Genomic DNA, 27995 nt, shown 5'->3' on the forward strand with positions numbered 1-27995 from the left:
TTTTCCTTACAGTTGCTTTGTTTTGATATTTAAATAAATAAAAGACGAGACACCATTTTGATTTTTTTTTTTATGTACATTCAAAACTTTATTATGGAATACAGTGTAGAAAGCATTTTCCCAGTCGATGCAAATGGCCTGCACAATATTACACAGTGGAAAAAACAAAACAAAACAAAAAACAAACATATACTGCACAGAAAAAAAAGAAAATCCTGCTTCTTCTTCTACTACTCTATGGCGCACCCTCTGAAACAACAAACTCACCCAGCAGCATCCCTAAAATATACATTTCACTCAGTTGCTTCATTCGTTATGGGATCTATGAATAAGTGTGAGAGGTTCCATGTACTTTACGCTCACCTCCAACTTGGCTGTTGGTTCTCTGCGGTGAAAACATCTACTGTATGTGTCTGTGTGTCAGAGTCTGAGCTGATGGCAGAGAGGTGAGCAGCAACACCGGGAGGAAAAAGAAAAGGCGAGGAAGGGAGGGGAGGTGCAGCGGGAAGTGAAAAATCCATTATATACACAGAGTGCCTGACTGGCTGGTTATCCATCCGAAACTGCAAGTCATTTCCTCTCCTCCTCCTTTTCTACCTCTCAGCACTCCTGAAGCAAAACTAAAGGAATAATGAGACGGCATTGGCTTACAAATGGAGGAAAACGTGACTGAAAGGGTTCCTACACCAATTTCATAGTAATTTCCAGACTCCCCAGTATTGTTTCCACTTTAAAAAATATAAAATACTCAAGTTCACCAGAACTCTATGATAAATATCCAACAGTGGGTGAGTGGAAAATATTGCATCTGCAAAAAAAACAAAAAAACCCCAGAGAAACTGGGAGGATTGCAGAAAGGGTTAAGGTGTGGAAATAAAGATACCTTTCCATCCTGACTGTGTAGGAACCGTGGAAACCATCCCAACCTGCTTCTCCCGACTGTCACACAAACAAGAACGAGAACACGATCAAGAGTAACTCCACTGCAAAAAACACAAAATCTCAAGTATTTTTGCTCTAATTTCTAAAAAAAACTAACTTAGGAGTAACTTTTCAGCATGACATAGGAGCTTATTTTAAGTGATTCATACCTAAATATTGATAAAGTACTAGTTATAAATGGAACCATCTGCCAGATTTAATTGAATTAAACTCACTTCTTGCAGAAACTTACTTGTAATTTAGTTTTCTCATTTCATGTGTACTAAATTAGAAGAAAAAAGAGCAAAAATCCTTAGTAGGGTTTTGTTTTTGCAGCGTTCAGAACGCCGGTATACGCAAGGAGTGACATACTTCGATGGGTGAAAATTTACAGAGATGAATCTCCTCCTCGCCCTCCAGCCTCAGGAACAGGAAGAGCTCAGAATTTTTAACATAAAAAAATAATAATAAAATTTAAGAAAAGAGCAAAAACTAAAAGCACATGATATGAAAAAAGCAGAGCCCGTTCCTCTAGGTTTCTAGACATTTTCCGTTCTCGTTTGGCTGTCACGTGATCATGATTGGATACTAAATGTACAATCTTGCTAGAATGACAATCTATGAGTGAGGAAGGATCTCCAGAGAGCAGCGTCAAGATCCGGTTTTGTTTTCTTTTTTTTTCTCTTACTCCAAATCCTGTTGTCATGCACACTACATAAACAGCTAAGACTTCAGCATTATTACTTCAGCAACATTACACGCAATTTAAAAAAAAATGACTTTACATCAGTTTACTTTTTTGTTTTTGTTTTTTTTTTTTTTTACAGTTTTCGATCTTTTTTGAAAAAAAGAAAAGTGGAAACGACAAAGTAAAAACAGCTCCAACATTTACTACAGCCGTGGTCGCCGTGTTGCCCCTTCGGAGCCCGGAGCGGCTTCACACAGCCCAGCTGTTGCGTGGAAGGAGAAGAGAAAGGATGGAGGGAGGAGACAGGAAAGAGAGGGGGACACTCACTTGTTCTCCAGGAGGATGTAATCATTTTGTTTTTAGAGACGTGCCGACCCGAAACTAAACTGAGAAAGTGTGCTTTTTTTTTTGTCTTTTTTTTTTTTTTTTTACCCCCCGCTTACGGCCCAGACGCAGCAACTTCTACAATTTAATTTAATTAAACAAAAAAGAAAGAGAAAAAGGCGTCTTGCTGCAGTAAAGTGAAGGAAGTGGTTTGACACAGGAGGAGAGGCGGAGGGAGGAGGTGATAGTATGTTTATGAGTGTGTGTGTGTTTATTAAATTCTCTTTTTTCCATTTGTCGCCTCAGTTCTGCATCTGCTCAAAGAACTTGTAGGTGGGGTTCTCGTAGCCGTTCTGCTGCATCTTGGACAGGTGACGCTCCTCGGGGGTGACGGCAGCATCCACCTGGAGGGCAGCCAAGAGGGGCGGAGGTTACACACGTCATGTGGTGGAGGTCCATATGGGAGAGAAAACTGACACGCTCCATCATTTCGGAGCCACTCGTCTCAAAGACAAATGAACAAAAACAAAATTGGTGATTCGTATTTTAAATCGAAGTGCTAATGGAATTTCAGGAAAGATGAATGCGGCCAATTAGAAACATGAAACCAGAAAATTAAATGTAGCAGAGGCGTTAATCCGTTTGCTTTTCAACGTTTCCCCATTTTAAAAAAAAGGTTTCTGAAGTGATAAAGGGCTGTTTCAAAGTGTTTTTTTGTTTTTTTTAATAAATTGGGTCAGATTTAGATTGATGAAAATCTAAAATACTTGGAAGAATCTGGATGGGATTATCCAAATCCAGACGGTTTGATGACCGTTTGGAATCAAAGAATGGACTTTCAGGGATTTTGTTTTGGAATTGAAACCAATGTGAAACCTGCTGGTAAAAGAAGTAAACAGCCAAAATAAGCAAAGAAAATACGCTACATTAATTTGAGTTCAAGTGTTGTGTTTCGAGATGTTAAAAAATAAAAAATCGCCTTTTATTCTTCTGGAGTTATACCGAATTTGCTTTTTTTTTTTCCAGGCTTTTCCAGTTTACATCGGAACTGTTTACAAACCAGATTCTATATTTTCCATTACTATCATCATCAGATTACAACTACATGACTACAACCTGCCTTATTTTGCGTTATTGGACAAAAATACATTGACGTTTTACTTGTAATGCTACACACACACACACACACACACACACACACACACACACACACACACACACACACCGCCGTTTCTCACCTCAATGACTCCGTGGTGGATGGAAGTGTACTGCTTCTTCCTCAGCATCACCAGGGTGATGACGATCACCGTTGCTATGACCACGCCTCCCACCATGAGCCCGATTATGGCGCCCTTGTTGGAGCTGACGTCCTCGGCGAAAAAGACCTGCGGGAGGTCAAGGACAAAAAGGTGGTCAGGTCGCAAATTCAAGAGTGGAGTTAAATGAGCCGAGCGGGTTATTTGCGGTCTGATGTTTTGTCATTACATCTCTGGACATTAGGGTGAAATTGTGCTGCGGAGTTGGACAACTTGGGATGGGAAATTCATTTCCTTCCTGCGGCGGCCAGATGACTCCCACACTATGCACTACATGCATTCGGCAACAACAAAACAGGATTACAGCGCTCTATTATTTTCAGTATGTCTCCAGGAAGAAAGAAAACTGTTCTTGTTTTCTTTAAAGACCTAGCTTTATGAGAAAAATCTAACAGAAACCAATAAATGATAGATAATCTAATAAAAAGTGACTTCGGCCGGGATGCTCCTGGTGCACGCATGGAATGCGGCGTTAATAACATGCAGGGATTATGGGATTACAGCCGTTAGGTGAGAGGAGAGAGGTGCGTGGATTTGGGCAGAGAATGGATTGAGGAGATTAAAGATGGAGAGCAGAAATGCTCCTATAATCTTTAGTGGAGCGGCTTCGGGGCAGAGCGGGAAAAAACGCCGCCGGCAGACCTCCCTCCCATCAGAGGCCGACGGAGAAAGTGTGACGCATGCATTATTACGGTCACCTATTCGTCTCCATGGTGACGACCTTGAGAGTTTACCAGTCGGACAAGGTGGAGATGAGCTTTACCAGTTTCTGGTGGTGGACTTCATATTCGGTGCTCTGTCTGTCCTCGGTCTCCATTCGCATCTCGGGGACAGCGTCCATCTTGACTTCGGTCACTAGTAGGAAGAAACGGTACGATCTATGACATTTTTAATTTATTTTGAGTTCCAACCCATTACTGAAGCTATTTTCCCCAACTATGAACACAGAAACATTTACTCATAAAAGACGGCTGGCAGGTTAATTAACCTTTTCAAAGGTCTCTTATTAAGAAGTGGTGCTGCTCTTTGTCCTGGTGGAGCAGAGAAACTAGACCCCATTAGACTACATCTATAATTAAATCAGTTTTTTGATTCGAGTTCGGTTTTATAAATAGCAACTGTGTAGATATAAAAAGGCTCTTATTACCACCAGAGGGTGCAGGAACACACGATAAGTCCTATCTGTGTGTGTTTGGACAAATGACTGGTGCCAACATTATTGGTCTCACTGGTAAAAATGTGCAAAAAACCTAGAATCTTCTCCCACAAACAGCCACGCCCCCTTTTGGGGGAAACTAGAAACTACAGTTAAAAGGAGTCGAAGCAACTTAAAGGTTGTTTGGGGAAATTAATGCCCAACATATATGACTTTAAGGTGGAAAGTTGAACAGAAATATAAGATCACTTCTATTTGGTGGCTGCAAAGTTAATTAGAAAAACATTGAAGGATGGGCTTTAGCTTGAAAGTAACATACAAAATAACGAGAGATTGTTTTTGGGCATCTGTGATTTTGTTTATGTCACCTTGTTTTCGTTTCGGCAATAACATATATTTAGTCTTGCTCATCTTTACCAGAAAATCCATGTTTTAAACTGCAACAATAACTGAGCTCATGTTTTTTAACCCAATAACTATTTTTTTTTAAATAAGCACCTTGGTTCTCTGTGTTCTGCTGGTTGAAGCTCTCGGGGTGGATGAAGCCGACTCCTCCCAGGACGTCCTCCTGGGGCAGCGGGTCAGTCTGGTCGAATTCCTGGTCGGGCATCAGGGCGTCGTTCCCGTAGCTCACCCTGGAGTCGGTCTGCAGGTTGGCCAGCTGCTGGGCCATCTCGGCCTGCTCCCTCTGCAGGAGCTCTGCAAAAATAAACATGTCTAATTGGTGCTCTGTTTGTCATTTATTCCAAAACACACGGGCAGACTTTTTAAATGGTATTCGTTTCATCTTTGGTGAACTCTGCAGAATGTGACAGACACGCCGATGGTTGCATGACGCCCATAGAAACCTTGCGACTGCAGCGGTGAGAGGGAGAGGATTTATCTTCCCAGCAAACAGTTTCATTTGAGTCTGAACAGAAGAATTAGGCCAAACGGCTCCAATGTCCTTATCGGGAGGGGGAGGAGAAAGGAAAAAAAAAAGAAAAAATTCTGCGGACTGGAATTCAGAGCATTTAATCTGTTATTTAATCAAGGCATTGAGCTTTTCACAGTATCCGCCTCCCATTTGGGTCAGCAGCCACAAAGAGCATAAGAGATTTATATCCAAAGCTGCAAGAAATGGTTTGCAATGATTAAAACATTTGTGTTTATTTCTGCTGAAGCAGCCAAATCCAAAAATTTTGGTGGCTATGAAACTTTTTCTGGATTTACAATGCCTTAAAAAAGTTTATTTGCTACTAAATGTTTATTTCGACTGGACGTTATGACAGAACAACCTCAAGGAAACCAAAAAACTACAACATGGTTCATGTAGAAGAACTCACAATCCCCCCGCCTGGTGACACACGGAGATGGCAGCAGGATGCTGTGGGAGTAAAAACGTACCAACTTGGTCTTGGATGTCGTCGGCGACACCAGGGACTTTGTAGAGAAGGCCCAGAGACTGGTTCATACGTTCCTCAATAACACGCAGATGAGTCAGCACCTGTAGCACAAAAGTACAGACAAGACTGTGAGAAACGAGAGGATTTCCATTTTAAAATACAACTAAAACACAACAGAGTTTCTGCAGGTTTAACCAACTCAAATTTAAGACTTTAAGTCTATTATGATTTAAAACCAGTTTAGGACTAGTATCTCCAGAGAAATGTACAAAGTTCGTCCAGCTAACTCATGATAAATTTGTACTTATCCACTAATTAATTAGCTAGGTAGCACTTATGCAGCAACCTAAAATAAGTACCAAGTATTGTAGCTAGCAAGCTAAAATATCTTAGCTAACACACCCTTGTTAGCTAGCTAGCAAAAATACTCAGTTGACCACCACTGTTAAACTCTTGCTAGCTAGCTGCTCTTGCTAGGGTAGCTGGTCTATGTTAACAGTTAGCTGTAGCCTCAACTGTCTCGAGTCACAAGCAATGGAGATGTCTGAATGCGACGCAAACTTTTGCCTGACAGAAAAGTCCCAAGAAAATAAAAACTAAATATAGATTAAATTCTCCAGTAAAGACAAAATTTAAGACCTATGATTAACAATGTACTTTTTAAAGTGAATTTAAGATATTTCAATGGCTTAAATTTTAGACAGATGAATTTCAGACTTTTTAAGGCAGAAGGAAGCAGTGCATCTGTACCTGAGGTCTGATCTGAGCTGCCTTTTTGGGGTCCACCATGCGGACGTGTTCAAAGTGTTTGAGGGTGTGCTGCCTGTCCTTCTGCTCGGCGCGGACATACTTCTTCAGCAGGCTGAAGACGTGACGGGGCTGTGAAAGACAATGAGGCGGCGAGAATTATTCATGTGGCAGGGAATATTCAAACGAAAACATCAGTGGAGAGGTTTTGATGTGAAATCCTCCGAAACGGAGCAACAGTCGGCGCCGCTCACCCTGGGTGGGTCCTGCTGCAGAGCCGTCAGGTAGCTCTCCAGAGCCAGGCGGCGCCGGTCGTTGAGCAGAGCCTCCACCCGGGCCATGTGGGTCTCCACCAGCTGCTGGCGCTCGCTGGCCGCCTCCTGCTCCAGAGCCTCCACCTTCTCCTGGAAACGCTGCAGCGACACAAAAATCCCCATCAGTACCGAAAAACGACAAAAACAAAAAACATGGGTGGTGTTTCGGTGTGTGCTTCCACGCTGGTCTTACATGAATCACAGCCTTCTTGTCGGCACGTGGAAGATTCTTGGCTTCCCTCTCGGCCTCCTCCCACTCCCTCATCACCTGAGCGTAAAAACACAGGAAGGAAAACATTTATTAAGTCTGGCGAGCTGATTTTTATTTTCGCCCGGTCCCGGCAGAACATCACTTCACATATTGCTGCTTTTCAAAGACGAAGTGTAGAGTTCTCTGTCCTTTTCAACCCATGTTTTAAAAAATGAGTTGAAAACATCACAGTGGATTTATGGAAGCCAAATAGAACTCGCCTAGAGTCGCTAATGTTACATCACATTTGGAAAAGGCAACTTGTATTTTATTTTATTTTTTAAAAGGTTTTGTTGGCTCTAGTGGCCTTTATTTGAAAGTAGTTTGACAGGGTTATGAGAGAGGGGGAAGACATGTGGCAAATGTCACCAGGCCGAGAATCGAGCCTGTGACCACCGGCATGAGGACTGAGGCCTCAATGAATGGGCCGTGCCCTGCCCCTGCACCACCACAGAACCCCACAACTTGTATTTTTTGACAAATTTATTTCAGTTTTTGTGGTTTAAAACTTTTTTTTTCCCTGCAAAAAATGATGCAGAAAAAAAACATATGGTTTCCAACCTATTTACCAGAAAATAGATCCAAAAGAAGATTATTGGTGCTTTTAGTGTCATTCTGTTCAATTCAGTGCAATTACTCCATGAAAAAACCCCTGAAAATCCAGATTTGTTGTTATAACTACATTTAAAGAACATCAGCTTCTCTACAGAATGCTGTTTTACAAACTGGAGCTGTCTCCAGGTGAGATTGAAGCAGAAATGCGTCAGTCGGTTTCTGTCTTGCCTGGGACATCCTCTCGCGGTGCTTCGCTTCCAGACTCTCCTTTGCCTTCTGGAAGTGGGCGTGCTCGTTCTCGTCGGCGGGCGTCTCCAGGTAGTGGTCCACCGCGTCGGGGGAGCTGGGCTTTGCCGTGGGAACTGCGACACGATTTTAAAAAAAAAGGAGAAAGAGAGGATAAGAAATCCCAGTGGTGAGGAGATGTTTCAGAGAGCGACGGGAACGGGATCACAACGTCCAGAAAAGGGTTAATGAGGTTAGTGAAAGCAGAGAAAGGAAGAAAACAATTGTGTAGCTGGAAGCCAGGACCTTCAAACAGTGAGTAAATGCATCAGATGACCCATAATGCATTGCAGGAAAGAGACAAAACCTCTTACAATTACATAACTTCACCCAGACCATGTTGGAGCTTTCCTGGCGAAACTTCTGTCAGGAATTCATCTGGGAGTAAATCGGACGGCGTCACGGCGTTAAAGTTTAATCAGAGAAAAGTTGATCATCCATCAAGTGCGCTTTCGAAGCGGCACACCAGCACAGGCGTGAAGGTCGCACATCATGTGAAATCGGTCACGTCTAACAAGCGCGTGACTGCACAAAAAACACCAGGGGGACGTGTCTTGCTGCCCCCAGCGCTTCTCAGCTTCAAACGCTTTACAGAAACATAAATATGAATATGTTGATGATTTGTATTGGGACAGAGTGGAGCTAAATGTAGACTTGAAAGTTGACAAAGTTAATTGTTTAAACTTTTGTAAAAAAAATAAATAATAATAATCTTAGAAAAACATTGCATCAATTATGTATCACATTGAATCTCAATGAAACACTTTGAAAGTTTATAGTTTAAACTTAAAATGTTGAGCAAATGAGTGCTTTTAAAACATCTTCCATAACCTGGACCAACACACAAAACCACTGCCAACAAACACAGACATGGCGCTTACTTTAACCGATTTATGTGCGTTGAAGAATAAAATCTGTCGATTTATCACACATGCTAATGCGGCGTTTAGCAAGTCGAGCGCAGGTTTGGATTCCGACTCATTTTACACAAACAAAATTGAATTGTGAAGTGAATGAATAAACCAGAGGAACCAGCAGCCCAGCCTGCAACATGTCACGCACATAAAGGACGACGGGCGCTGAAGCGTGGCTTATTGTGAAAATAATGTCAGCCCGGGTTATTTCACAGCTCATATCGACGCTGAGCTAATATACAGGAGACGGGCGCATTGTAAAAGCCGCTGTTATGAGAAAAACGGAGGTTAAACGACGACCGCTGGAGGTTTTAAATTTTTCAACCGTTGCATTGTAAATATTTATTTTAGAATAAGGAGGTCATTCTAGTAATAATGTCGCCTATTACAGTTTGTTTTTATATAACGACATATTAGGATATGAGGGGATCATTTTAATCACAGTTGTGACAAAATCAGAGTTTTTTCTAAATACCTTTTGCCCTCTAGAACAATATTCTATGAAATGTACACCTTCAATGTAATTATTATGTTTTTGTTCATGTGGAACGGAATGCTTCACCCAGGAGTCTGACAAAAATCTGACAAAAAATCTGAAAAGTGACGTGGATAAGAGATAATCTGGTGGATTTGGAAAACTTCTATAAAGCAGAAAGTTTAACAAGAGTGTGCAGAGTTTTTATCTCCACTGCAAATATGTTTCCATCCCTCCACAGTCTGGACTTGGTCACTGCTAAACTAAGCGGAAATGTTCAAACACTGACTTGAAAAGAACTGCCCATGTAGCAACATTCACACTGGTGTCAGAAAGTAAAATAGAGGAGGGAAAGTAGAGGGGGGAAAAATAAGCTTGGAATATAGAGGAATAATTACACGTTAGACAGGAATATACGTCTGGAGGCAAAAAAATAACACACACACCAAGGAGGAAACCGGGGAGTTATAGAGAGAGATCTGATTGGCTGGTTAAGGCTGGCTCGCTGCCGTGGGCAGGACTTACTGACGCTGCTGCAGACAGCCAGGCAGTACTCCTCTGAATCAAAGTTATTCCTGTTGCCTCCGCAGCCGCCGTAGATAAACTGAACACAGCGGCCCTCCTGGCGGTCAAAGTACCAGCGGGGCAGCATGGCCCGGCATGGGCCAGTCTCAGCATTGGCCCAGCACACATCTTGGAGGACACATACACACACACACATACACACACTTATCATTTAGGCAAAAAATGCCAATTGTACAGAAAATATGGTGGAGAAAAAGCGTGGGCCTGAACACAACGGATGGGTTTGTGATTTTAAAAAGTTTACACCCCCTCTTACCTTTGACAACTTCCTCCACAGACTCCGTGGTTGTGGTGGTGGTGGTTGTCATGGCGACGTTAGTGGTGGGCTCGTCGGCGTCGTCAAGCGCGTCGATGATGTCGTCGTCATCATCCTCCTCGTCCTCCTCATCCACCGCCTCCTCGTCCTCCTCTCCATCTCCGTCCTGGTCGTTGTCCAGCTGATCATCGTCATCCTCCTCCTCCTCTTCGTCGTCGTCACCCTCCTCCTCCGGCTCGTCCTCATCCTCCTCCACCACAGATGGTTTGGTTTCCTCTTGCTGCTCTGCTGGCTCCGGCTCTCGCACCATGCTGAGAGACACGAGGGCATGAAGGAGGAAGGCAAAGGACAGAGAGAAGACCATGTTCACACACACACTGATCCTAAAAACAGCTACACACTTTCACCAAGTCCACTTCCCAGAAATCCCTGTTCCCTGCTGCTGTATTCTAATACTCAAGTTCATCGTCAGTATGTGGTGGATACTGAACAAGGAATCTGGACAAAAGGAAATAGGAGAGAAAGGAGGTAGAAACGAATGAAGAAAAGAAGGATGGGAGGAAGGAATGAAGAAGGTGAAAGAAGGAGGAAAGAAGGTGAATGGAAAGGAAGTTGAACAGGAAGAAAGAAGAATCTAAAGAAGGAAGGAAGGAAGGAAAGAACACTCAACACAAATTGTGTTTGAAGCCTGGCAAACATTTGTCAAATGATTTGAGGAAGAATAACTGAGGACGTGAAGGAGGGTCATGGCAGCTGTTTCCTTTCAAGGATATAATAATCGTCCTTGTGGAAATGCTACACCTGAACGAGGCACTTTCTGATGCATCACTGCACTATTCCCAGCAGCCTCGCCCCTTATCTGTGCCCACCTGTTGTCGGTGTAGTCCGTCTCCACGCCGCCCCACCAGACGTCAGAATCGTCGGCATCCTGCTCTACGCTGTCTGTGCCCCGCTCCGCCTCACTGGGGCAGCAGACAAACTCCACTCCTCTGAAGCGGTCGATCCCGCAGGGTAGCAGCATCCCATAGTCGTGGAGATTCATGGTGCGGTCTCCACAGTTCTACACGGAGCGAGTCAGAAACGATGAGAAATACGTCAAAGAGAAGCGGTGAAAAATAAAAAGGAACACGTCCTCACCTCCTTGGCTACGGTGTGCCAGTGCAGGTGGCTCTCGCATTTATCCATCCGCTCCTGGTGCAGGAATTTGCACTTGTCAGGAACCAGCAGGGCGTCGCTCACAAATTCTCCCACTGCAAACAGAACAGACTCAGAAACCGTACGGAAACCCCCCCCTCAAATAGTAAAAAAAAAAAAAAACGGGCACTTTTGAAAACCAAAACATGGTGGATTTACCCAGGCAGCGATAGGGAACCACTATGTGCACATGGCTGCGGCACTGGTTGCGTCCCTTCTTGCACCAGTTCTGGATGCTGACTGGCTGGTTGGCTTCCACCACGTTGGTGATTTGGAGTTCTGGATACACCTGTAGACAACATTACAGATGATTTAAAGATGGGGTAATTTTCCCATCTTTCTCCAGAGCAATGCAACATACTAGATCTGTGGTTTATAGTGTATAGATCTACGCTGTATTATGTTGAGATTCCTTGTTTGGTTTCCCTCCCTTTGCCCAACCAACAAGCTGCTTATATCCATGTAACTTTATTTTCCCAGCAAAAGTCAGCTTGTAATTAGACGTATTTTGGCAACCATGTCATCCAGAGAAATTTGGGATTTTGTTGGCAAGAAAAACAAACACCAAAAAAAAATCTAATAATCAGTTTCCAGAAGGTGTAATCTTTCTAAAGAGCAGGGTTTGTTCATTTTCACAAAGTAAAATTCAAGCATTTTCAATGCAAGTTTTCAAACTTTTGCAGTACCACAATTTTGAGAAGAAAACAATACAAATGGACTAACAAAAACAGTTTCAATACCCTACTATATGATATAAATGATCACTGTTATAAATCATGTCTGGTGATGGTATTCTGCGTTCCACAGCAGAGACTAAAAAATACTAAAATATAACAAAAACTAGGTTTTGACATGTCTCTTTCACACACACACCCTGTACAGCTGATTGGTCCAAGAACAAAACACTAATTTAACAGAAATCAAGCACTTTAGAAATACCTCACTAAAATTCAATCATTTCAGGATTTCAACATCTGTACAAACCCTGAACAAACACTTTTTGTGTCTTTCTATTATTTTTACACCAACAAAAGTACCGTATTTTCCGCACTATAAGGCGGAATTGATTATAAGGCGCATAGAATAGACGCTACAGTTTGGGTTGCCACGCGATTTGTTCCGTACTCTACAAATGTGGATGTGTAAAAATAAAGAAGTGGTCCCCGAGTACTTTATATAGTAGTCTGCCCCAGTCATTGTTTCACTCACGGTGTTGGTGTTGCGATATTGTGCCCAACTGCTTTCTGGGTAACACAGACCAACAGACACGCTGCCGTCGCAGTCTCTGTCTCTCTAGGTCAGTCAAACTTTATTAACAAACCAGCGTTCTGACAACTATCCCAGCATGCACCGCACACTTCTTCTACGGGCAAAAATGAAGTCGGCGGCGGCTTACCGTAGTTGCTAGACCTGTTGTGGCTCAATATTGGTCCATATACAAGTCGCACTGGATTATAAGGCGCACTGTTGGCTTTTGAGGAAATTGAAGGTTTTTAGGTGCGCCTTATAGTGCGGTACATGCTTTCTTCACAATAGTTTTGATTTTATTTCAGTTTGGTAAAGTTGCTTTAAAACTCACCAAATAAAGCAAACTAAAATGGCTCAGTGATTTTGTGTTGAGCTGTAACTTTCTTGTGGATGGAATCATTAACAGAGCTGCTGCAGGCATTGACCTCATTCTCGCTCTTCAACAGAAACTTCTCTTGGCTCAGTGTTCCCGTCTGTCACAGCATCAACGGAGTCCAGCTTGTTGTTCTGTCTATTAAAAGAACTCGTGGCAAACAGTTTGTGTTTAGTCTAGTCTCCTTCTCAGACAAAGCCATTGATGTCATCAACTATTACAGAATTTGTCTTTAGCGACGTCTTTTTCCTAGAAGACATTCTTGTTTTCTGTTTAATAAGTAATCTAAAAGGCCGGAGTTGCGCTTAGCTGCGTCCCGCTCCTGGGTTCTCTAGATTTTTCTTCAATAAAGCAATGGTTGAGGCCATTGTTGCCGTTAGCAGTGGGGGCACTGTTTTCCATTCCAACAGGAAGTTCTCTGGGTTCTTTAGTTGTGTTTCTTTCTTCCACAAAGCCATTGACGACTGCATTATTCTCATTCCCATAGAGAGTAATATCAGTTCAGTATTTTGGAGGTCAGCTGTCTCTTCCTTGGACAAAGCCACTGATGAATCAACATTGTTGTGCTCGACGACTCTGCTGATGTTGTGGCCACAAACTTTATGAACAAAGAAACTATTTCTTGCCTCATGTTTGCTTTTTCTTTTTTATTTAAATCAAACTCCATCCTGCCCAATCACCTTGGCTTCTTGGAACACTTTTTACCAATTTAGATTAAACAGACATCGCTGTGGTATAAAACACCTTGACTGAACTGACCTACTAGGATCAGTTCAATCATGGTGAAGTGATGACTAAATTAGAGTCTTTGTAACTGGACCACTTGCATGATATCTTGATAAATGAAGTGAAATCACAAAATAATTGCACCGATAGCTTATAAAAAAATTATTTTTACTCATCGACAAGAAAAACAAAATTTCTCCTGAAGAGCTACTGTAAACTCTCAGAGACAACTTACCTCCTGGCAGTACCCCAAGATGCCCTCTTTGGTACCGATGCAGCTCTTCCTGCCGGAGGGGTCGGGCTCCCACTTGCCACTCTGCACGTTGATGTGCATGTTGAGTTTACCGCAAAACATGGCCACCTGGGGCTCGGCCAGCAGACCCATGGAAACGTCCGCGGGAACCTGAGGAAGAGCGTACAGAGAAAACGTCATGAGATCTAAAGTCTTGTGCGGAACCGAATGAGTGCAGGTATCTAAAAACGTGACTGTAATGGGATTAAAATCTTCATATGGGGAAAGGAAAGGAATGATGATGCGAGGAATGGAAGATAAAGGATCATCATGGAGTTTGTGTTTTTTTTTTTCTTCACTGCATTTTCCGTTTGGCAGTGAAGTTTGAAAATGAAAAGCAAAGATTGCTCACAAAAATTTTAACTTTTTGGTCAGTTTTGGTCTGAGGAATCGTCTCTGGAGGACAAAAACCCCACCTTTGGCACGACTGTAGTTGTTTCTCTGTTGGTTTACATCTCTGTGTGATGATTTGTACCTCTGGTTGTTCGAGCTACAACAGTCTGCCTACAAGGAAAAAAAGGTTTTGTGCAGATTCTCCTCAGAGAGGAGGTGCAGACAAATCGCTGAATGTCTGCATTGTACTGTCAAATGAGCTAGAACAAAATGGGAGGGAGTATGGGAGGGGGGGAGAAAAAAGAGACGGAGACAGAGGGAGGAAGGAGAGGGACTGTTGCCATTGTATGCTCCCTAATCTTGTTAATGGTTTGAAGGCCCTGGCAGGCAAACAAATGTTGTTTTGTGAGATGGATAGCATATTTTCCCCTGCAGACTTGATTCTCTCCCAGCAGCCATGAACATAGAGTCCCCTTCGCCGAGAGAATAGCTGGTCGATTTGGATTCAATTAAAAAAAAAAAAAAAAAGAAAAGAAAAGAAAAACTCAAATGCTTGAATCGATCCAGCAGCAATGTACCTGGTGTATCAGTGTGGAGATTAACTTCATTGTACTGCTTTTACACACGTCGTATTTACACAGCCGGCATCATCCGAGGGTGACAGCGCTCTCGGGAGATGTTCTCCATTCGCCAGATTGCGACCAAACAAAATGAGCAAAGCAGAACAGAGAGCTGGTCAGGTACACAAACGCGGAACGAATGCTAAAGAAAACGGCATCTGCACTGTGCAAAGCAACTGCGTAGTACGGTAAGGCAATGAGCGGAGAGCTGGGAAGATGGTCAATATCAATTTTATTGCTCAGAAACAACAAATTGATTGGACCTCAACTGTTTTGAAGCCATTTCACAGAATAAATGTTTTTCTTCGGCCCCGTCTTCCAAAAAGTGAGAACAGTTCATGAATATATCGACACTGTGCCACAACACAAGACCATCAGCATAACAAGCATTTTTGCTTTTCTTAGATGGAAAGCTACAATTTGAATCTGTCTATACGATTAAATTAATTTGATTTTACGCTTGTGTATAAATTAGATGTTTGTCTCAAACCGCCTTGAGATGATAGTTACCGTGAGCAGAATGAGGGAAAAGCAGAAAGAACAGGCAACTGCTACTTACATCTGTCACAGAAACGCTGGTTTTTGAAATGTGGGCCACCTTTTGGAAAGCATAGATTTGAATACACGATCTAAATGCCAACTGCTTCCATAATCGTGCAAATCCAGCAAACAAAAGTTGCTTGAAGCATCTTAAAATCTAACCCCTTATTTTTTTTGTTTTTGTATTACACGTAATATACTGTACCAAGAACTATTGAAGGAAATAACATGAAAACCTGTGAAGACTGATCTTCACTATAATATAATCCCGACATTACACACAATTCATTCATTTAGAGCCGTTAGACACAGATATACCGGCCTACTGTAGATCAAGGGTGCGCCTTTAGAGTTTATATTACAGCTATAGGTCAACATACGCTGCATGCTGAAGAAAATCCCTCACAAAACACACACTAGGGTGTAAAATCCCCCATTGGCCCCAACCCTCCTCTGTTCACACAAACGATAACTTAACACCGGCGGCCATTACTCTTGACACGGAGCCATCTGCACCACCACAGGATTATTTGGAAGTCTGTCGCTATGTTTCCACACCACCATCTGTGAGGTTGTGACGCTAACAGATACACACTACGTTTTACTCATTGATAAGAAAAGCCAAACTGGTGCCTTAAAAAAACAAGACATAAAAATAGAGAGCAGTTAATTAAGATAGTCCGAAGGGTCCACGGTTTTATTTTGACCTCATTACGAGGGCTTGACACACCTGGCCTAGTAGATAAAACTTTGTCTCTGCTCTCAGGTACATGTAGGTAAATCAGTACACGACAAGCTGCTTGCCGACATTAAAATTCTTGGTCATCCTCATTTGGATGGCAAATCGAATCCTCGCCGATCAGCATCTTCTGGCCCTTTGCCTCTTGACCTCTCTTCTGTCAAAGGAGGCGAGGAGAAGCAAGGGGATGGTAAAGCGGTCAAGCCTCAGCCGCAAGCCTATAAATCACAGGCCGGGTACGATGGGCAAAAAAAGACAAGAGTAGAGCGCACGAGAGAGAACAATGGCCACAATAGCAAGAGACGGGGAGAGATTGGAGAACAGATGAGGTGGACAATAAGCCTTTGGGGTCAGGAATGAGGTCGGCGACTTTTCAAAGCAGAGAGTTCTGTCATCAGAATATAAAAACATGTCTGCATAAAAATTTTTTAAAAAACTACTTTGATCCACTTATTCGAAGGTTCTGGTAGCATTTTGAAAAACTCAAAGATAATAGCAGGGTGAGAACTTGATTGTTTGGATCTTGAGGCAAATCAATGAAGAACAGATGGACTCTGATGACAGGCAGACAAATGCCAAACCACATCAGCAGCAAAGCTTTGTGTGTCATAAACCAAGACACCGGCCACATCCAACCACCCCCCCCCCCCCTCCTGTCGTTATCTTATCTCAGCTCTGGCTCAAAGTCTGCCAGCCTGACAGTCGGCCGTCCTGCAGAGAAGGGAGCAGTAATCTGGGCACTGTGGATTAGGACAGCAGTCAGCTCAGGAGAAATATCCCAGCTCGCTCCCAATCTGGCATGATACCCGTCACATTACTTGACTCGGAATGAATCAGGGCATAGAAGGCCAATGGTGAGAGACAATGACCTCATGAAGATGGTGTAAATAAACCTCAGATACAAAATACAGACCACGCAAAAATAATACATTCCAGCTTGCTGACATTTCCATTATTCTTATCAGGGGACGTATTGGATACTGGGAAGACATTTTTGATCAAAATAGCTCAATGAACATGGGTTTGCCAGGTTTTGAGGCAGACCTGGTTGGATTTTGGTCTGGACTATGACGAGGCCACCGGCACTTAAAATGCTTTCTACGCTAGCTCTGATTGTAGGTTTAGGGTTAAAGGAAAGCATCCCCAATCATACAATCGTGTGAAAATGTTTTCAAGGCACTGTACAGCCGATAGCCTCATTAAACTACACAGCAACACAAAACTGTAGCTAAATCAAAATTTTGTAAGATTTATTTATACACCAAATAAAAGAAAACCCCGAAGCAACAATCGAATCATGCAAAACAACAGCAATCAAGTTTATCTTAATAAACTGATTAAAGTGAGATCTGCTTGTGCAATTTGCTGGAGTGCTTTCGTCCGCGCGGCTTTATAATGAGAACGCCACGCTCGGTGCATGAAATATCTCTGCAATTTCATTAGAAGGAGTGACTTCAATCACATTGTGGATCACTGTCAGGATTCATGACCCAAATCCTCCTCAAATGAGTCTTAAATACATGGAACATGATGTCATGCACCAGCTGGAACACCAAGTCTTTGTTGTTTTTAGTTGTCCTGGGTGCTTACGACCTCAACGCCGATTACATGACACTCTGCTCATCGACTAACAAGAAGTACAATTTAATGTGATGAATGCAACTTCCTGCCTCGTCATTCCTCCTCCTCCTCTTTATGCTAATTGTCCAAATATTCCCATCTGAAAGTCATTGCCTGAAGCCTTGCATAACATGTGCTGCCTTGTGCAAGTGACAACGCTTATGACTGCAGTCAGTGATGCGATCAGCACCTCGAAAAAAAAAGAAAAAGAGACGGGTTTATTGCCCGTTATGTCTAAATGGGGGGTGTCAGAAATAAAGAAATATTACAACACAAGCAAGCCAAAGGCAAATAAATCTATTTTTACATACCCCTTCACAGTCAAGCAAGACTGGCAAAACTGTTTAATGTATCCTTGTGCAATCTTTGAAGTGTCCCCGATGGGCGCTGGTCCTGCAGCGCTATTAATTGCATAGTCTTATCTGAGTGGCCCAGGACTGCTGTGGGGAGCCGGGTAGGGGTGATGGTGGCTGGAGGGACGGATAAACGGAGTGTGTGTGGGTGGGGTGTCTTTAAGTAGTGCTCGTTCCACTGGCTAGACTCCCCGGAGAGCACAAACCTGACACACAAATTTCTCTGTGGCCCACACGTCTTTTATAGAAATCAGCGGCCGACGCGTCAGGGCCGACTGTCAATGAGACGAGGCGGTATTGTCAACAACGGGACGTGACTCTGATGCACAATCAGTGTACAGAGCAGACAGAAGACGGATCCCTCTGGTATACATTGAGCAGTCATGATGGGACAGGGTTGTTATGGGGTGTAGCACGACTACTTTGCTTTTTTTTTTGTTTTTTTGAGTTATTAATCGTTTATGGCGTTAGCAGGACTGGCGGTCAGGCGGCTGATGATGCGTCACTTTGCTAATTTGTTGACTTTCCTTGAGAGGATGCTTGACAGCAGAGTTAATTAGGACAAGTGGGGTCTCAATGGACAGGACAAAACCACAAAATTCACATAAATACTTTAGGCTGTTGCTCAGAACCCTCCATCTTTAACTGGACCACTATCAAATGTGTGTGTGATACTTGGGAAGCTAATTTTGTGGGTGGATTTTTCAGATGATGTCCCTGATCCTCACTGTAGGCTGGACATTTTAGTTACAGACTAGATGTTGAGAGAAAAAGATTTATCATAAATATTTAGTGGGAATACAAAAATACGATTCTACTTTTACCAAGAAATTTCAGATCAAGACACGCAGATTGCACCATGACTAGCCAGGCGTTTCTTTAAATCAATATTTCCCAAACCATCTGCGAGACGTATTGATCTCGCCACTTATTCAGTCTTTAGCAGGTCAAACAGATATGATGAAAGGTTTCCTCAACAGCTCCTGATTGCTTCTCTTCATATTCCGCTCCTCGTCTTCAAAAGTTTTCATCAAAGTTCAACTGAAGAATGATCTCCATTTATATTTAATGCGATTAAGCTTTATCCTGAGGGATTCCAGTGGAATAAGCGTCTTAGGCCAATCTGTTCAAATCTGATTAGAAGTGTGTAAAGAATCACATTTGGAACTACTGGACATCTAAAAACGTCTAGACAAAAAACGAAGAGGGACTCTCTTTTGGTGTCCTTAATTATACTCGGTATGGACACACCTTCCTCTCCAGGGACCTGCCTGTTATAACCTCCCACAGTCATCAGCGTTAACAACCTGAGCCAACACCATTATCCATCTCACCTGGGAGACAATTTCATCATGTGGGTAGTTTGCTTTGGAGACGGATCTGGGTTGGCTGTGTTTACGGATGTCATGCTCGGTTTTACAGGCCTTAAATGAAGGTTAAGTGCAATAGTTGAATCATTCTGCCAAGTAAATCAGTACCAATTCGTTATCGAACGCAAAATTACTTCAAGGATACCGCAGTTATCACTTTTTCACACTTTACCATTTGAGGTACCTTTTGGCCCAAAATGTTTTTGCAAAGTTTATTCAATAATCAATATACAGACTTTTTAAAGGCTAATTGTAGGCAACGACCATGATTTGTTTAATCTTTTTACTGTTCATTTTAAAATGTAATGGTTTGCTCTATGTGTACATATATATGCCCTGTGTATAGAACAAGACACTCTAAATACACATACACTCTTTAGCTAGTGGTAGACACCACTAGCTAAAAAATTTGTTCTACTAAAGCACTGCACCAAAGTATAGGGGGAAAAAAAAAACAAGTGAGAACCGAGGAAAATAAATGAAACTGTGGAATATACAGTCTTCACCCACTTCAAAATAAAGAGCATAAATAAATGATCGCCAAATCTTCAACACAGATTAGATAATGGGACAAGTTAGCAAAAGCGCTGGGTGTGCTGTGGTGGCGCAGGGGTTAAGCACAACCCACATTTGGAGACCTTAGTCCTCGACGCAGCTGTCGCAGGTTCAATTCCCGGCCTTGGCGACCTTAGCTGCATGTCTTCCCCCTTCTCTCATTACCCACTTTCCTGTCAATTAACTATCAAATAAAGGGCACTAGAGGCCAAAATATTTTTAAAAAAGCTAGCAAAAGCGCTAAATGAAGTCTACTTTTAGCGTATTAGCAGAAGTGTGCCCACCACTGCTCTTTACCTTTCACTTGTATAAGAACTAAATAAATATCATAATTCACAACCATAAAATTGCTTTCCCATGAATAGCCAAATCATCTAGGTTAGATTGGTTCAATCGAGACCTTTCTATGAGGGATTTTCCACACACAATAACTTCCTCTAACAATCCAGGCACACACACACACTTGATTTGTTTTTCATCATTTCTATTTGTAGCACAAAGGGCGGATGTCCGCCTCCATCCGGAAAACCAAACAGGAAATGGATCTACAAACTGTAGGACACAGTCAAGATTCCCAATTCCACCTTCTTGTGCTAATCTGAACAGCTCAGATAAATAAAACTCAACCTTTAAAAACATGTCTCACCTTTTACAATTATAATTTTCTAAATATTAAGTATTTCAGCTGAGAAGATTACCATTCATCTGATCTTAAAATTTAAAGTGACCATTATTTGTTTACACAGATGAGAATTTCTATGTAGGAAAACATTGATTTTGAAGGAATATGATGAGGAGGAGAAAAGGGTGAGAAAAGTAACAAGAACTAAAACGGAGCGGCCTAATTATAGTCCAGTCACCTGGGGAAGGCCACGGTGCTATAGCAACACTGCAAACCTGGGATGAGTGGAGAAAAGGGAGGAGAAGCACACAAAGATTACATCACTTCTGCTAGCAAAGGAACACACACTCGAGTGAATACTTAAGAGAAATAAGAAGTGAGGTCTTGAAAAAGTCTACGTATGCTTATTAAAAAAGATCTAATGTCTTAATAAAACTCAGAGTGAGAAACTGTTTATGGTTTAAGCTGGAGATGTGAAGGTAGTTCTGATTTCAATCGAATTAAAACGACAATTCAAAATCAGGATTTAACAAATTAAGAAATGTATATATTTTTCATTATGAATCAAGTTGAAACAATATTTAATTTTTTATATTCTTAACCTTTTGCCTTCGAACATCTTTAGCTTCAGAAGCAAGTGTCGCATAAGATCCGACCTTAAAAAAAAACTAAAAAAAACATGCCTTCTTTGACCTTTGCCCTGTGAGTCGTAGGTCTCAACCAAGGGGTGTTCAACCTGCGGCTCTAGTTAAAACAAAAAGCTGCAGATTAGCAATATTTCTACATTTACATTGTATTTTTAGAAGTTTTTAACAGTTTTGTCTGTATAGAATTTCTTCAACAAAAGTATTCAAATGCAACGAGGATTTTCTCTATCATTTATTGTTATTTAGCTGTGAACAGAGTTGAAATGCCTCTGTCGTTTCCCACAATCTTATACCAAATAACTATTTTAAGCTCAAATTTCCTATGAATATTGGGAGGACTTAATGTACAAAAAGATAATTGTTCCCATTTTTTTTGAAAGACTCTTCCTTTTTTATAAATCCTAATAAAAAAAACAACAAAATAATCGTGATTTCACGAAAAAAAAATATTTTTAAAGAAATATTCATAAAAAGGATGATTGTGACATGTTTTTGCAGCTCTTGACTAATTTTATATGGGCAAAAATGGCTGTTCGTATTGAAAACTTAGCGTTTCATTTTTCTACTTTTTTCAGGAAACAAAAAAAAAAAACCTTGCTGCTTACATTTTAATGCAAGAAATTGTGTGGGTACTCAATTCACCACATACACACTATAATCATGTCTGATTAATAATAATGACCACATTCCTATAGCACAGCAATGCGGGTAGCTGCAATTATTGCGAATTAGTCTCATTAAGACATAAACCACCTTCCATTACACACCAACAGCTTTAAATCAAATCCACGTTTTCAACATGACTTTACTAGCCTTGGATCTGAATAGAAGGTCGGTTACACGGAGAATAAGTCATCTGTTCCTGCAACGCGCGACACAATGGCGCTCTGACGGCGGTGGCTGCGGATTTGATGCCTCGGTGAGCAGAGGGAGGTAAACGCTTTCAGACGAAGGCTTTGTGAGTGAATAACGCGTGTGTCCTTGATGATACGCTGAAGGCTGGATGTATTCTGCGTCTGCACGGGTCAGGCGGGCTTGGTTCTCGACTTATTGCTCTGATTGTGAACCGAGAGCTGCTTGCTCAGCAGCTGTGAAGGAAAAAAAGAGAGAGACTTCACGGTAAACTCCCGATATGTGCAGATGGAAACAACCGCTGCATGACGATGAGCGCTTCTGGCCCGAGGGGATTTCATCAAGCATCCGAAGAGGAAGTGGAGAAGACTTCCGAGGAAGAAAGTAGATGTTTGACCTTTATAAAGTGGAAGTAAACCTCAGCATCGGAATTTAAAATCCATCTCTGCAAACTAAGAGATGATTGAAAAAGCCAGCAATTAAAAACTACCGCAGCATCAAAATATAAATAGTAGCCTAATGAGCAAAATCAGACGAACTAAAACCTTTTCTATTATCAAATTAACTCTAGTGTTTATTCTCCACTTCATTCAGAGAGCATGTGACAGAGCACAAAACAGGTCTTTGAGTCACCAGCTGGCCTGAAACCAGCAAAATCAGCACTGCTGAATTCCTAGCATGCTTTCAAAATGGGGAGACCACAACCCCCCCGCAAACAAAGTCGACTCACGCCGATGAGACTCGTAACCAAGGAGCAGACATTACAGATGGACAGATCTATAGGAACGCAGGCTCGTCTGCCTCGTCCTGGTTACCATGACAATAGAAACGAGGGATGCATTCGGACCAAGGCTGACTAAAGGGTTAGCCAAAATGTGGCACCAGAGGATAGGTTTGGGATGCCTGACCTTTCTGACAGTCATGTGCTTCGTGGAGCAGGAAGCTGAAACACACTTTAAAAGAGCCTTTAAAATCCAAACCTGATTTTAAAGGCTCTCAATGACTAAGCGTCAATTTGCTTTCATCTTCACACACTGCCGTTTTGTTTCCAATGCCTACCCATTGCACATCAGTTCATTTCTCTCAATAATTATGATGCTTGTACAACCATTTTCGTTTATCAAGGTCTTGATCGCCAATCCGCTCTAATTAAGTACGAAACATTGTAATACCTTATCAAACCGGAATTAATCTGAGTGGACAAACGTTTTTACAGAAAACAATGGTCACAGAAAAACACTTAAAATCTTTAGTTGTCAAAAAGGGAACAAAATGGTCCCAAGGTAAGGGCGTGGTGACAGGTGGACAGGAGAAATATGTGTTCGATATCAAGCGACCAAACCAGTCAAAAATAATGAATATGGGAAAATAACCGCAAAAAATTCACGTTGCTGTTGGATACTGGAGTCATTTTTCCACCATGTTCTTTTTTTTTATACAAGTAGAAAAACAATAAAGGAAAAAAAATTATTCCATTGGGCCCTACGACACTGGTTCAAGGAAATAAATCTGCCATCTTCAAATAGCTAAACACCATGTTCATGCCAGCCAACAGAGCAGAGCACACAGTTTAAAAATGGCACAGATGACAGGGATCCTGCAGGGAGAGCAACATTTGTCCAACCTGACCATATGGCGCATACTGACATAACAAGGTTGTTTCAGAGCCAAGATCAAAACATATTCCCATGTTAAACCAATCAGTGACGATCAAATATAATAACTGCATCAGCAACAATTATTTCATGTTTTCATTTTTCTGTTGCACAATCAACTGAAAGTAGGACACTTAAAAAAAAGGGAAGCAATCAACGAAGCAACAATTTATGAAGCAAATTTTTTTTCTAATCCAAAGAAAAATATTAAAATATTGGCCACCGTTTCCTCAAGTTATCTTCCTAATTCTTTCCCTCATTAGAGATTAATTCAATACACACACACAAAATAAATCTTTACATTTTAAAACATGCTACTCATGGGGTTTTTTTTCTAACTGTAAAGATTGAGAAATTTAAAGAGAAGCAGCAAAAGCAAATGAGGTAGATTAGCAATTCTTCTCAGGAACATAGCTGAATATTCTCCTCTATAAACCACACTACTGTGGAATGTAGTGACTCTCTCGAGTCAGAGGCCTTGTCAGATTTATTGCAACACTGATTGCTACTGGAGAGTCTCCTCTTAGGCGGTAAAAAAAAACAGCCACATTTCAGAACCGGAAAGGATTCCATAAAGCCCACAATAAGGATACAAACAAAGGTAAGAAATTGTTGGCACTAATCAAAAGATTTTAATTCTAGACATTACAGTTTACTCTTTGAGAACTAATCCTTGAGAAAACAAAGAGCTTCTCTATGCTTACCAGGAAATTTTACCCATTTGTGTGAGATCACATTAGCACTGGGTATTGCGTTTCATTCTAAAAAGAGTACTGGATCATAAGCAAAGTTCAAACTCAATCCCTAAAAGCAGTCAAAAGGTTTTCTTTAAAGATATATTTCAAGCAAACACGCTGGCAAGCAAAAAATTTCAGCAGCTATAACGAGACACGTTGGTGTCAAGCGGATTCCTCCTTAGACCTGAAACTGCAGCGTGAGCAGCAGAGAAGGTGCCAGAGTGGGAAACACGGGCAGCGCCAGCAGCCATAATGGCATTAGGGCCTTCTAATAAGAGGAGAAGGCTGGTCCGCCCCAGGCTGAAAGACTGCAGTACATACACAAACAGACAGACTGTGCACCCATCCAAGAGGCATTTTCCAAACCCTTACAAAAACACAAAGGCTGGCATCAAGCTCCCACGCTTCGCAGCACAGTCTCCCTGTGCAGGAAAAGCTGCTTCCTTCAGTTGTGTGTTTAGCGGAGGGTGTTGGTGTGCGTGTTTGGGCGGCCCAATCACCAAGGCAAGAATCAAGCCCCGACAACTTGCAACACGTCCTTTCAACTCAGACTGAATCTTGTTCAAATTAATTCTCGGTATTTGAGCAGCTAATCAGACTGCCTGGCTGCTGCCTTTGAAGTTGTGAATGTAAATACTGGATTTCAGAAAGCTCCGTCCATCTGCAATGACCTCAGAAATGTACTAAGAACAAAGCAAAAGATGAATCCTACTCATGCCAAACCCACTGAAGCCTGGGAGGAGGGAAACAGTAGATTAGTGTCCCAATTTCACTTCAGTCAAACATGGGTCAAAATGGAAAAAAAAAAAGAAAAAGAACTGCAACAAGTGTACAAGACATTAAATGAAAAATACACGTATTAGTTTATGCAGTTTAATTCAGCTTTATATTGCTCTGACTGACAAATTACTTTTTAAGGAACTGTGCAAAAAAAAAAAAAAGATTTATTTACAGAAATAGACATTCAATTCAGACTAGTCCTACAGACATATCGAAGGTCAATTAGCATTCCTACAAATTTTCTTCCAGCTATAAACCATTAATGGTAACAACCAGACATGATCACAGACAACGGTGAACTCTGGCTGCCACTGAACCACAATTACAAATTCATTATCGCACTATGCACTTATGGTTATGAAAAAGTGGAGGTTCTGCAACCAAATGGGCAATTGCAGCTGCAATGTCTTGTAATAAATAAATGATGAAGCTACGCATATTTTAGGTGGAAGTTCGACAAGGCGTTATGCCAACTTTCTATGATCAGTAGAAGTCGCCCTAAAATATCAGATGAGCACTAAACATCGGCTGCTGTCAAAAATACAAAAAGTACTTACGAAATTTGTTGATTTTAAGTTCATATTCATAGCTATAACTGATTGTTTATTCTTAAAAACTGTGCTGAATTACAAAAATATTTAACCGACTAGCTGTACATTAAACATTTAAATAATTTTTAAAAAATGCATGAAGCAGTTGCCGAACTGTATAGCTTCTTCAGTGACAGATTGCTGTATCCTATGAGCACAAAGGAGCATTATTATAGATCCTTCCTACTTACAGTTGTTAAGACTATAACCATAATTGCTTCCACACAAGGTGCAGGTTCCAGCAAAATCTGTAAACAGCTTGTGTCTTAATTTCAATCATTTACTATACATTGAAAAAGAATATAATTGTGGTTTTAAGGAACAGTAATTGCTGTCCTTGTTTGAGCTATAAAATATGTATAGACTTTTAAAAATTAAGTTTGCTATTCAGAAAAAAAATTGAAATAGGTTTAGCCTACTCTTTTAATAACCGATTCAATAACCAGGAGTGTGTAGGCCTACTGAAATAATTTTAACTTTAATAAAATATGTTGGGTCAAACAGTTATATTTCCTCTCACATGTGAACGACATGGAAGAAATTAACATTTATTTAAGGGTATAAACACGCACATATACCAAAATGTTTGGGGGGAAAAATGCATAAGCAGTGATTTATTTAGAAACAAGTCTGTGGGAAAAATACGCTACATTGTTAAATGTAACTTCAAATTTAATACACTTAAAAATAATGGGAGAGAAAGGCGTGAATGAAAGGGAACGTGATGTTGAACTCTCCTGTTGGCTTCCCAGCTTCCCGACCCTCCATAAATGGTGCAGTGCACCGCCGCCATCTTACCTCTCCATTCTCTAACCGTGTAACTGAAATGTGACGAGGGGCGTCAGTAATGTTTGTTTCCCAAATTAACCGTCCTTTTTACGACCTCGCCTCTTTAAATCAGAACAGAATCACACGAAAGGGCTTCAAAAGGGGACAACTAGACATAAACTTGCTTCCATAACTACAAACACACCCACTAAAAATATGAACCCTCGGGATATGAAAAAAATGAGACAATACGCGTTTTATCCGCTATGGATATTCAGTCCAATGAGCCGAAAAGGTAGATTTTATGTCCTCAACATGTCTTTTTATGTTCTCTGTGTTAATGATTGTAGCATAGACAACTCGTTTGTATCATTTTAAATCACAGAAATGTAAGGGAACTGCTTAAAGCACAAAAACAACAAAGTGGGGAGCTTATTTTCCGCTGTAACACAGACGGAACGGGGGCTTAACGGTACGACGTTAACGGGTAAAAACGTCGCAAAACGACACAATGCTGATTTATATTTTATGTTATATAACGTTTCTTTATGAATACCAATTATAGCCACGCATGGTGAAATTCCCCTGAATTTTCCACTTTCGACATCCTTAAAAACCCACCAAGCAAAAATGTTCCACGCTTCCGGCTAAACCTTCACCATAAATCAATAGATATTGTTTAAGAAAACCGTACAACACTAGAGTACATGAAGAACAGGCTATATTTAATTCCATAACCATATCAGATGTCCTGGTGAATCCGAGATTAAGTGTAATCAACTTTACCGTTTCACTTCCAAACACATTCAGCTTTAATTTTAAAAGGCACAACCATTCCGCTTCCGGTCTCATCCTTAGCTAACTCGTGTTAGCTTGACTGAGATGGCAGCAAAACAATATGCTCGGGGAGGAAAAAATACTCCAATGTAGCTGTTTAAAACCAGTATTCCTTACCTCCACAGCCATGGCCGAGGCCACCACAGCGAGCAGCAGTAAAGCCACTCGGTCTCCCATGTCGTTTCGTGAAAGCAACGCTCCTGAAGGCAGCGTTTGTCTCCTAACTAGTGTAGCGTATGAGTCGGTGTTCTCTCCGCCGGTGACTCCCGCTGTCTGATGGTGAGCGATCCTGAAGCTGCACAGCTGCTCGGAGTCGGATCACCTGACCGCAGCCGGCTGGGATTAACTCAGCCTCCCATGCTCACAATATTAT

At 41.5% G+C, this 27995-nt stretch overlaps 1 protein-coding gene across 3 annotated transcripts; it reads right to left on the minus strand.

Moving 5' to 3' along the window:
- Nucleotides 1-55: 55 nt before the first annotated feature.
- appa (amyloid beta (A4) precursor protein a) lies at nt 56-27912 on the minus strand. Of its 3 annotated transcripts, none has more exons than XM_081616640.1 (16): nt 27740-27912; nt 13948-14115; nt 11525-11654; nt 11309-11421; nt 11041-11231; nt 10172-10482; nt 9856-10023; nt 7885-8018; nt 7045-7119; nt 6792-6950; nt 6541-6669; nt 5792-5891; nt 4904-5104; nt 4013-4104; nt 3172-3318; nt 56-2337 (listed from the first exon to the last, which is right to left on the minus strand). In XM_081616640.1, the coding sequence occupies exons 1-16, from the start codon at nt 27797-27799 to the stop codon at nt 2236-2238; spliced, it is 2280 nt and encodes a 759-aa protein (XP_081472766.1). In that variant the 5' UTR covers nt 27800-27912; the 3' UTR covers nt 56-2235. The 3 variants fall into 3 exon arrangements, with proteins under 3 accessions (XP_081472766.1, XP_081472769.1, XP_081472772.1); XM_081616643.1 differs by lacking the exon at nt 27740-27912 and adding an exon at nt 25985-26009; XM_081616646.1 differs by lacking the exon at nt 9856-10023.
- Nucleotides 27913-27995: the final 83 nt, after the last annotated feature.

This window comes from Poecilia reticulata, chromosome 2, assembly GCF_904066995.2.
Source record: "Poecilia reticulata chromosome 2, P_reticulata-male-v2, whole genome shotgun sequence".
Lineage (NCBI taxonomy): Eukaryota > Metazoa > Chordata > Actinopteri > Cyprinodontiformes > Poeciliidae > Poecilia > Poecilia reticulata.

Excerpts from the sequence above, each read along its gene's own strand:
- appa (XM_081616640.1), bottom strand. The coding sequence starts at position 27,799 with ATGGGAGACCGAGTGGCTTTACTGCTGCTCGCTGTGGTGGCCTCGGCC. Across the intron at positions 6,951-7,044 it reads ACAAGAAGGCTGTGATTCAT|CGTTTCCAGGAGAAGGTGGA; the intron begins GTAAGACCAGCG and ends GTGTCGCTGCAG. Across the intron at positions 2,338-3,171 it reads TCCACCACGGAGTCATTGAG|GTGGATGCTGCCGTCACCCC; the intron begins GTGAGAAACGGC and ends GCTGCCCTCCAG.